The sequence below is a fragment of the Rhinolophus sinicus genome, chromosome 3 (assembly GCF_057876585.1).
Source record: "Rhinolophus sinicus isolate RSI-liver-muscle chromosome 3, RSI-T2T, whole genome shotgun sequence".
Lineage (NCBI taxonomy): Eukaryota > Metazoa > Chordata > Mammalia > Chiroptera > Rhinolophidae > Rhinolophus > Rhinolophus sinicus.
Genome location: NC_142503.1, coordinates 36,860,270 through 36,871,756, shown reverse-complemented (window position 1 = coordinate 36,871,756; position 11,487 = coordinate 36,860,270). Strand labels below are relative to the sequence as shown.

At 44.6% G+C, this 11,487-nt stretch overlaps 1 protein-coding gene across 1 annotated transcript; it reads left to right on the top strand.

The window, feature by feature from the left end:
• The first annotated feature begins 3,595 nt into the window (after nt 1–3,595).
• On the top strand, nt 3,596–9,559 carry PLK2 (polo like kinase 2). Its single transcript, XM_019743347.3, has 14 exons — nt 3,596–3,987; nt 4,581–4,688; nt 4,833–4,949; nt 5,147–5,276; nt 5,511–5,598; nt 6,059–6,154; nt 6,263–6,461; nt 6,550–6,697; nt 7,043–7,140; nt 7,461–7,590; nt 7,871–8,111; nt 8,231–8,360; nt 8,616–8,726; nt 8,863–9,559. The coding sequence occupies exons 1-14, from the start codon at nt 3,718–3,720 to the stop codon at nt 9,052–9,054; spliced, it is 2,058 nt and encodes a 685-aa protein (XP_019598906.3). The 5' UTR covers nt 3,596–3,717; the 3' UTR covers nt 9,055–9,559.
• The last annotated feature ends 1,928 nt before the right edge of the window (nt 9,560–11,487 follow it).

Genomic DNA, 11,487 nt, shown 5'->3' with positions numbered 1-11,487 from the left:
TTGCTCTGGAAATTAAGGTAGTATATTCTGAACCAGCAAGCCTATTATTACAATCTACTGAATAGGATTGCATAAATCTGGGGAGCAAAGGTCACCCCCAGGTTTATGCATGAATGGGAGGATTATGTAATTCTTCATTTTTACCCCCAGCCCTTATTCCAGCCTTGACAACCTTGGGGCAAAGCCTACTTTCACTTTTGAGAAACATGCCTGGGCTTGCCTTGAACTGTTTGAAGAATCAAAAAGAGAAGACACAGAGGGGACTTCCATTCTGCTCTGTAGTGCCAATGAAGCCTCCTTTCTGTTACATTATATTGGAAGTATTTGAGACAGAATATCTTTGAAAATGTTTGTTTGACATCATGAATACCTAAATTTGATAGTGGACTGGATTAAACCCTTTTTCTAAGTAACTCCCAGGGGTTTATTAATATGGTATTCTAAATAGCACTGGAATTTACTATCAAGAAACTACTTACCGCACCTTGTTAATTTAGATAACGAGTTTTGTCTTCTGTTAATTAACATAATTTGGATTATCTACTAAAAAATATATATAGAGAGAATAGTTACTTAAATTCTCTAAAGTCCCAGTGTGGGGACAGAGCCAGGAGTGCAGTTCCCAGGCTGTCAGCCTCACGTGGAAAGGTGCTGGCTTAGGTAGTAAATGGCCATCAACTGTGATTGGATGGCCATTATTAGCTGTGGTTAGTTGGCCATCAGCTGTAACCAGTGAGCCATTGGCCACTAATATAACTGCCGTGCTAGCAGAAAATGGGGGCTAGCAAGAAGACAGTGGCTGAGCTAGCAAGCACGGATTTCAGTTAGCATGGCAGGTTGCAGCTAGCAAGTGGGGTTGGTTGGTTGGCAGAAGCAGAAGATGGCAGGTCGCGGATAGTGTGGCTCCTGCTTCCTGTGTCTCCGTCCCAGCCGACAGGGAGACTATACTGGTATGACTCCCCTACCTATGGCTCCGTGGGTGTTCCTTTTTGGCCTCACCATGTCCTACGTTCTTATGTGGGGGGCGGGAACTGAGACCCTGCATGACACCCCGAATGACACATGGTACAACAAGCAGGGTACGGTGCTGGCCAAAGCTCTTTGAAGGGCAGTGGAACAGTTTCTGTATATGAACACTCAGTCTCAGGAAGACCAGGAAAAGCAGCTGCCGGGGAGCTGGACCCCTGTGGAGGGGTGGGAAGATGTGGATGGTTCCCCAACCAGCATGGGCCGGAGAAAGCGAAGGTTGTTGTGGCCATGTGGGCTGAGAAGTTCTTGCTGAGGCAGCCCGGATGCGGGACTTGTAGTCCCAGGAGGAAATGCTTGCTGAGTCCTTGGTGGGAGATGAGGGTGAGGTCAAGGTCATCCCTCACCCCCAGGACAGCCCTAGTGAGTAACTATGGACTATGGGGAATTGCCTTCCATCCCTAATTTAATGGACAGCTTGACTGTTTGCTTGGGAACGTACCACCATGTAGTGGAACTGGTGGATGTTTGCTTTTGTATCTTGACGGGCCGCCATTGAGAATATGTAAGCACCTTGACTGTGAGTCGCTGTTGTTCCAGCAGGGTACCCTGAGAGCCCTGGCTGAGCCCAGGAGGTCTGGCTATGCCCAGAGAGAGTGGCAGTGCCCTGAGAAACCCTGGCTGTGCCAGGTGGAGACTGGTGGTACCCTAAGAAATCCAGGAAGTCTGGCTGTGCCCAGAAGAACTGGTGAAGCCCCAAGAAACCCTGGCTGTGCCCAGAGAGCCTGGCTATGTCCAGCATATTGCATTCACCTTCAGGCTCCTCGCACAGGGCCCCTTGTGGAAGACATTTGTCACGTAGACTGTGAGGCGAGACCCTGTAGGGGTAGAGTGTGGTGGGGACAGGGCCAGGAGTGCAGTTTCCAGGCTCTTGGCCTCATGTGGAAAGGTGCTGGCTCAGGTAGTAAATGGCCATCAACTGTGATTGAATGGCCATCAGCTGTAACCAGTGAGCCATTGGCCACTAATATAACTGCTGTGCTAGCAAAAAATGGGGGCTAGCAAGAAGATGGTGGCTGAGCTAGCAAGTGCACATTGCAGTTAGCACGGCAGGTTGCAGCTAACAAGTGAGATCGGTTGGTTGGCAAAAGTGGATGGCAGGTTGCAGATAGCGTGGCTCCTGCTTCCTCTGTCTCCAACCCAGCCTCCCGTGAGAATATAGTGGTATGACTCCCCTATCTATGGCTCCATGGGTGTTCCTTTTTGGCCTCACCATGTCCTGCGTTCTTATGTGGGGGGCGGGAGCTCAGACCCTGCATGACACCCAGTTTCCTCACCTGTAAAACAGGATTGACAATATCCCCCCCTCAGAATTGCTGTAGGATTAAATAAGTTATTACTATTTCAAAATACTACACATGGTGCCTTGCACATCAGTGCTCGATAAATGTTACATGGTTATTAGAGCAAGAACACATGGTGTTCCTAGATTAGCAAACCTGAATAGCAAGATGGGGAAATAGGAAACTGAGCCTTGTTTTAGGTCACTTGCCTATCCTCCCCTCATCCTACCCCCCCCCCCCCCCCAGAAGGCCTTGGACTGACTCTCTCATCACCAGTGCAGCTAGGTAGCTTAAAGAGCCATTGGATCACGCAGCATTTTGCATATTCTCCTAGGGATAAGAATTGATCGATGACTTTCATTGCAAAACTATAATTAGCACCAAAAGCACTTTCAACACTACTTACTGTCAAAGGTGGCCCACATTGTCTAACTGCCCTCAGACAGCTAACTGCGCTTCTGGAACATTCCACGAGATGGCACCCTTGCTTTCCAGTGTGGCAACTTGAAGGCAAAGCGTACCGCGAGGCACTGGCCTCTGTCTGAAGGGTTAAGGGCCTGACTGCTGACAAAGGCCGGCGCTAAGGTGACAGGGAGAGGCCACACTGGCCTAAGTGGGGCTCAGCCAGGGTCAGCCCATCGGCCCCAGCCCGAGTCCGCCTAATTCAGAAGCAGGGGTGAGCTCGAACACCCTGCTCTGAGAACCCTTGCCTTTCACTGGCTTTGCCTCCCCGTAGTGCCCCCATCTAGACGGTAACTAGTGGGGTAAAAGCGGCAGCACCCCCGATTTCCAGTCGGCCAGGGCGAGGTCTCACGCGTCCGTGCAGTGGACTCCGGCACGGCACGCTCACATCTTGACACTAGAGGCGTCAGATGTGGGGTCAGGAAGGGCCGCGTGGGGGAAGGGACTTGCGCGTACAGAAGCACCCCGCCGGGCTGCCACCAAAGCACAGCCTGGCCACCCGGAGCGTGGGCGCGGGGTGAGGGCGAGGCCGAGGAGAGATGGGAAGGGGGGCAGGCCTCAGCCCTCGGGTTTCTATTTCAAACCCCAAAGTTCGGAGCATTCTAAAAATGGGGTGGCTGGCCGGCGACTGCCGGACGCTCGTCCTGGGCTCCCCGTCCCAGCGAGCGCCCGACGCGGCCGGTGCACCGCCTGCGCCGCCCTCCGCCACCAGCTCAGGCCGCTGGCTCGCGCCGGCCGGTGGGCGGGGCGTCGTCCGTGACGTCGCATCCCGTGTCGATTCTCCGCCCCTTTCTCCGCCCATATAAAGCCTTCGCCCGGCGTTCGCACTCGCACAAGTGGACGAGGGATCGGGCGTGCGTGTGTGGAGGCGGCCGGGGATCGAGGGCGAGGGCCAGCTGGGACGCGAGTCCGCGCGTCGGAAGCGGCAGCAGGCGGCCGGGCGACGATGGAGCTCTTGCGGACTATCACCTACCAGCCGGCCGCCAGCACCAAGATGTGCGAGCAGGCGCTGGGCAAGGCTTGCGGCGCGGACTCGAAGAAGAAGCGGCCGCAGCAGACCCCCGAGGAGCCGCAGCCCCCGCAGCCCCAGGCGCAGGTGCCGCCGGCGGCCCCGCACCACCATCACCACCACTCGCACTCGGGGGCCGAGATCTCGAGGATTATCGTGGACCCCACGACGGGGAAGCGCTACTGCCGGGGCAAAGTGCTGGGAAAGGTGAAGAGCGACGGGCGCCCGGCTGCCAGGCGGGAGGGAGGTCTGCCCGGGCATCCCCCAGCCGGGTGGACCCTGAGTCTACGCGCGCCCGCCGCTCCTCGGCTTCTGGGGAGACTGATCCCGGCGCGACCTGGGCTGCTCACCTGCCCTCCTCGGGCTTTTGTGCACTGACAGCGCCGGATTGGCTTTACATCCTTAATCCTCGGCGGCTCTGTTTGCCTCCCGCAGCTCAAAGAAATTGATCTTGAAGCCAGAAACGAGGGCTTTCTACACCAGACCCTTCTCCCTCCACCTGTTTCTTAGAGAATTTTCTTGACAATGTCTTCAGACATTATTTTTCATCTCCCCGACCCCAAACCCCTCCCTGAAGCTCCTCTTTGTAAAGGGAGAAATAAACAGTTTTAACTTAGTATTTTCAGGAATGCTTTTCGTTTCACGAAGGAGCTCTTAAAAAGTAAACTGCATCCCTCTGTCCACCCCCCCCCAATATTTTTATCTTTTTTCCTTATATTTATTTATTTATTTAAAAAATATATATCTGCCGTCCATTTTTCTGCCATACTCAATTCCTTCTCGGCTTTGTTTCTTTTCAGGGTGGCTTTGCAAAATGTTATGAGATGACAGATTTGACAAACAACAAAGTCTATGCTGCAAAAATTATTCCTCACAGCAGAGTAGCTAAACCTCATCAAAGAGAAAAGGTGTGTATGACTGTTGAGTAAAATATTTTCTTTGTGTGCAGGATGGCCCTTCCCTGTTAGGAAAAATATCTTCTGCATGTGTAAGCAACTGGCTTTTTATAGGTAAAGGGAGTCTAAAAAGCATTGTCCTGCTTTTTCTTTTAGATTGACAAAGAAATAGAGCTTCACAGAATTCTCCATCATAAGCACGTAGTGCAGTTTTACCACTACTTTGAAGACAAAGAAAACATTTACATTCTCTTGGAATACTGCAGTAGAAGGGTAAGTGTTAAGTCCTATTTCAGTACATTTACTTCCCCCAAACTGAGATGGCATTGAAATTGCATGTAATCTGGGATTGTAGTTGTGGAGGTAATTATTATACTGCAACATTAGCTTTCATTACTCATCCTGCGAAAGGAAACTACTGATTTTGAGAACTTTGTTTGACAGATTCTCTTTTTTCCTTATCTTCCTAGTCCATGGCTCATATCTTGAAAGCGAGAAAGGTGTTGACAGAGCCGGAAGTCCGATACTACCTCAGGCAGATTGTGTCTGGACTGAAGTACCTTCATGAACAAGAAATCTTGCACAGAGATCTCAAACTAGGTGAGCCCTCATTCCAGATGCTGACTTTTGTGTTAGAGGTGTTCTTTTCTTCTGTCTCTTCCTTTTTTTGTACGAATGTTCTTACTTGGGATCTAGCCTATGCAATCTTTCTTGCTTTTGAATGGGTGACTTTAATATTAAACTACTGACTGCCTGCCTCCAAAATTGATTTGTGTGCACTTGGTTAGAACACCTTTTCAAAGGGATTCAGGTTTGTTGTGTTTTATCACCTAGGCAACTTTTTTATTAATGAAGCCATGGAACTAAAAGTTGGAGACTTCGGTTTGGCAGCCAGGCTGGAACCCTTGGAACACAGAAGGAGGTAAGAGTCAGAACAGTACATCTTATAGGGTATTGTGCAGATTAAATGTGCCCTTATTATTTTCCAGTTAATGTTTCAGAGAAGATCAGTTGATGCTGAAATTCTATAAACCACAACAATGTTAACTAAAGAAAACACTAATTGCCTACTATGGGCCAGGCCAGAGTATCTTATGCCTATATGTTAATTATGAAAGAAATCTGTCTAGTGTTTGCCTGATATGTATAAAAATGTCATGCTGTACCTGGTCTCAGTTGATTAAAAACACTGTCATGTTGGCTGAAAAAACTGTACATGAACTAAAATAAAATCACTTGATCAAATGTCAGTTGTTCAAATGCCAAAAAAAAGTCAAATGTTTCCAAATAAAAATTCAACATAGTACTTTCAAGGTTTTAGCCAGAGAACTAAGCTTAAACAGAATAGTTCCTGATGAGATCTTCATATTTTGTCGTTCTAGGACAATATGTGGTACCCCAAATTATCTCTCCCCTGAAGTCCTCAATAAGCAAGGACATGGCTGTGAATCAGACATTTGGGCTTTAGGCTGTGTAATGTAAGTAAATACTCCAAAATGATGAAAGAGCAAATTTCGTTTTAGATTTTAACACTTGAAAAGAGTTGCTTTATGACCATTTCTAAAGAAGTGTTTCCTTTCACATAGGTATACAATGTTACTAGGAAGACCCCCATTTGAAACTACAAATCTGAAAGAAACTTACAGGTGCATAAGAGAAGCAAGGTATACAATGCCGTCTTCATTGCTGGCTCCTGCTAAGCACTTAATAGCTAGCATGTTGTCCAAAAATCCAGAGGATCGGCCTAGTTTGGATGACATCATTCGACATGAATTTTTTTTGCAGGTTGGTATGTTTCTTGAGCCCTTTTATTACATCCTATTGATCCCAATTACCCAGCAGTTTACTGAACGTCTTTTCTGATACTCCACAGGGCTTCACTCCAGACAAACTTTCTTCTAGCTGTTGTCATACAGTTCCAGATTTCCACTTGTCAAGCCCAGCTAAGAATTTCTTTAAGAAAGCTGCTGCTGCTCTTTTTGGTGGCAAAAAAGACAAAGCAAGATATATTGACACACACAGTAAGTTGTAAAACTTCTCTGGCTCTTCTGTAACCCATATTTAAATTTTAGAAGTTAGTTAAAAGAGGTGTATATATTAGCATAATTTAGTCAAGTATCTTTGTATATGATTGAAGTTTATATAGCATAATAAATCCACATGTGAATTGTGGGTAATAGCTTTTTGTGTCCTATGCATTAAAGTAGGCTTCTTGCATAATTCCAACTGATGGCAATGATAAAAATGTTGTTTTTGCCTTGGATGCTCGTAACTGGTTATTAATTCAAAAGAAGGAAATATTGCTAGCTCTGTTCCTACGTCGTTAGGATATAATAACACTCATAATTCTTTCCCTTGATTTACAGATAGAATTTCTAAAGAAGATGAAGAAATTTACAAGCTTAGGCATGATTTGAAAAAGACTTCAATAACTCAGCAACCCAACAAACATAGGACGGATGAGGTATGCCAGAAAACAGCACAATAGATAGAAACACTGTATAGCATTTTCATTCTTTGTTAACTATCACTTGGACTGTGGCACTCATGGCTCAATCATGTTGCGTTTACTTAATTTTCTTCCAATCCTTGAAAAGGAGAGATTTTTGTCTTAGTTTAGCAATGTGTGTGGTTGAGTTACTGCAGTATCTTTTGCCTGGCTTGTGTCCATTGCTTCTTGATCAGCTTTCCCAGCAATTGCCATAATCTTATCTGAACCTAGAATTCTCCACCTTCAATGAATTTCAGATGCTTGACTCATTGCCTGGCTCTTCTCTTTCCTAGGAGCTCCAGCCACCTAGCACTACAGTGGCCAGATCTGGAACACCCGCAGTGGAGAACAAGCAGCAGATTGGAGATGCTATCCGGATGATAGTCAGAGGGACTCTCGGCAGCTGCAGCAGTAGCAGTGAATGTAAGTGGTGGTCAACATCATTTTAAGTTATGAAATTATACATGCCAGTGCCCAATACTAAGGAACTGAAGTACTTCTATATTGAAGTGACTAATTGAACATAGAGGAAACAGAAGTAGAGGAATTGAAAGAAGACAAGGAACAATTTTGAGTTCTGTGTCCTTAGAATTAGTGGAGGGAAACTGAGCATCTACCAAAGCTTAAGGGTTTTTTGTTTTTGTGTTTTTCTCGGTTGTTGTTGTTATTGTTAATTATTCTACAAATTTCTCTGACTTTTCAGGTCTTGAAGACAGTACCATGGGAAGTGTTGCAGACACAGTGGCAAGAGTCCTTCGAGGATGTTTAGAAAACATGCCAGCAGCTGACTGCATTCCCAAAGAGCAGCTGAGCACTTCCTTTCAGTGGGTCACCAAATGGGTCGATTACTCTAACAAATACGGCTTTGGGTACCAGCTCTCAGACCACACTGTAGGTGTCCTTTTCAACAACGGTGCTCACATGAGCCTCCTTCCGGACAAAAAGTAAGTGTATCTAATTAATGAAGTCCTGTCAGTTCTTTTGTCTTGCACTGAAGAAATCTGAAAACAGTGACTAACTCCTGTTTTTTTCCTCTTCTCTCCCTACCGTTCCTGTTTTTTAGAACAGTTCACTATTATGCAGAGCTTGGCCAATGCTCTGTTTTCCCAGCAACAGATGCTCCTGAACAATTCATTAGTCAAGTGACGGTGCTGAAATACTTCTCTCATTACATGGAGGAGAACCTTATGGATGTAAGTAGTGTGGCTTTTGAGCAGTGATATTTGTAGCCCACAGACCAGTAGCATCTGCATAGCCTCAAAGCTTGTTAGAAGTACAGATTCTCATGTCCTATGCTGTGTCCACTGAATCAGAATCTCTGGGTACCGGGGCCAGGAATTTCTAGGCCATTCTGATGCTTGGTTAAGTTAGAGAAGCATTCACTTTTTGAAGAATTAAGTGCACACTGCAAAATTTTTATAGGCACTAACTCTCCCAATCTTTTCCAGGGTGGAGATCTGCCTAGTGTTACTGATATTCGAAGACCTCGGCTCTACCTCCTTCAGTGGCTAAAATCTGATAAGGCCTTAATGATGCTTTTCAATGATGGCACCTTTCAGGTAAATAAACCCTTCAACAAACTGCATGTTTAGGTCCTAGAAAATGATTTTTACGTAGCCAATTTAATCATTGACTAAATTTTTGTAATTCGTAATATTTAGAGAGAGAGCTAATATCTATGTCTAATTTTTAAAGGTGAATTTCTACCACGACCATACAAAAATAATCATCTGTAGCCAAAATGAAGAATACCTTCTTACGTACATCAATGAGGACAGGATATCTACAACGTTTAGACTGACAACTCTGCTGATGTCTGGCTGTTCGTTAGAATTAAAAAATCGAATGGAATATGCCCTGAACATGCTCTTACAGAGATGTAACTAAAAGACTTTTTGAATGGACCCTATGGGACTCCTCTTTTCCACTGTGAGATCTACAGGGAAGCCAGTAGAATGATCTACAGTATGTTGAAGAAGATGGACAGGTGGTGGTACGAAAACAATTCCTCTGTGACCTGTTGGACTGGGTGGAGCCAGACCAGGCTGAGGCATGCAGTTCTTGACTTTGGACAACCTGAGAGTGAACCAGAATGCAGTTTTCCTTGACATACCCATTTTAAAAGGTTTTTCAGACAATTTCACAGAAAGGTGCATTGACTCTTCTCTCTGTTGAGAGCATTTCAGACAGAGGACTTGGAACTGTGAATATACTTCCTGAAGGGGAGGGAGAAGGGAGGAAGCTCCCATGTTGTTTAAAGCCTGTAATCGAAGCAGCTTTTAGCTGCTTAACTGTGAACTATGGCCATATATAATTTTTTTTTGGTTAATTTTTGAAGACACTTGTGGCTGGAAAAGTGCATTCCTTGTTAATAAACTTTTTATTTATTGCAGCCCAAAGAGCAGTATTTATTATCAAAATGTTTTTTTGTTTTTTTTTATGTTGACAATTTTAAACTGTTGGCAATAAATAAAGAGTATGGAAAAGCAAAAACAGTCGTCTTCCGTGTTCGGTATGTGCATCACCACATCACACCTTTCTGTGGTCATGGATTCTTAGCACTCTGGCAACACACTGAGTATGGAAGCATACTATAAACTTAGAGCTTTAATGTTTCCAATAATAATTTCTAGGAAGTCAATCTTTAATACTGGAAATATAGTCATACACTCCCTGGGTAGATCTAGCTTGAGAAGAGTATAGCAAAAACACCGCTGTTGTTAGAAACAAATACAGTCCTCCTATTAAACCTAAAACCAATTTCTCACTGGAGTTATTTCCTCAAAACTTGTTTAGCTTGCAGCTGAAAGCTAGTGTAATCCTGTGTAAACAGACCTCTGCTATTAAGTGTCAGGTACAGGAAGTTTATGTTAACATGGGCAAAACTCTGCGTTATAATACTTGTACCACCTAAACGTATTACTCAGCTGAAACCTGCCTAAACACTTCCAGTGCCGCTGGCGGGACGACCAAAGAATTCCAGTAGTGGGAAGTACTTTGTAAATAAGTCATTTTATTTTCCTTTTGGTGCATGGTGGATGAGGCATGGTATGTGAACCAAGCCATGGTGTTTAAACTATTAAATTATCCAACAGGCAAATCTGAGGTTTTCCTCTTCCAGCAGGATCTACTCTTTGATGAGCGTAAAAAGTTGCTCATCCTGTTACTCCGAACTTATAGTGACCTGTATAAGATGCAAACACTTTTTTGTTCAATTGTAATCCTACTATAAGGAAAATACTGTCCTGAGAAAAACAGCACTCACATGCTTTAGGCTCTGTTTACACTGGGATCCTGTACAGTGTACTGTAGAGACAGTAACTGTACTTCTGTATTTCTCCAAAGTTACTACAAACTCTGCACCTGGTATGTTTAATAAAAATCAAATCTGGAGAATTTGTATTGAATATTCCAAAGGTCCTATGTTAACTCCCGCTGGCCATATACAATGTGAGTCTTTGTAAAATGGTTTTATAATAATAGTTGAATAAAACTGGATAACTACACAAATAGTTGGGTGTGCAAAAGTAGAACCAATTTTTATTCTTACAAGCCGAGAAGAAGAAATAGGAGTTTGCAAATAGTAAAAAAATGTTCTTTCATTTTGAGTTTCACATTGTAAGATTGTATATTACTTCACAGTTTCAAAATATGCATTCATCCATTCTTGTATGTATTGAGGATCGGGGCGGCATTGTGATTGTAGAGTGCCTCTCCCAGCCCTCAAGGAAGTGACAGCGAAGTGGAGGAGACAGTGCATTTGCTTATTAGTCTGATAAGTGCTATGATATTATGATAAAAGTATACCCTGGGTGATCTTGGAACCCGAAAATAGGAATCATGAGGAAGGAGCCCCTGGCTTGAGGAAGACTCAGAGAATAGATTCCAGGGAAGGAATTCTTTCTTACTGGGTTTTGAAAGATGAGTGGGGGTTAAAAAGAAGCATGAAATGGGGAAGGGTGTAATAAGCAATGGGAATTACATGTACAGATGCCTGAGGGTGAAAGAATGCACAGTAGAAGTGGGTGAACAAGTCTGATAGGTAAAGCCTGGCATGTAAATAAAGGCTGGAAGAAACAGACATGCCTCTCATCTGTCATCCTAAGGCATTTAGGCTGCACTGAAGGTTACATGTAGTAACTGAAAGATTTGAAGGATGGAAGTCACCTCATACTTCAGTTTCACAGAATTCATTCTGGGAACATAGACAAGATGAGTGGGGAAGAAGCTGGAGAAAGACAACCTAAGCAGTAAACAGATTAGTGTTTTGATCCAGGTGAGAAAGGCCTTACTGAAAAGGAAGAGACAAAGTGTATAACA

Bases quoted from the DNA above. Each gene is read 5' to 3' on its own strand.
- PLK2 (XM_019743347.3), top strand. From the start codon at position 3,718: ATGGAGCTCTTGCGGACTATCACCTACCAGCCGGCCGCCAGCACCAAG. The intron at 6,155-6,262 runs GTAAGTAAATAC...CCTTTCACATAG, and splicing joins TGGGCTTTAGGCTGTGTAAT to GTATACAATGTTACTAGGAA. The intron at 7,141-7,460 runs GTATGCCAGAAA...TCTCTTTCCTAG, and splicing joins ACAAACATAGGACGGATGAG to GAGCTCCAGCCACCTAGCAC.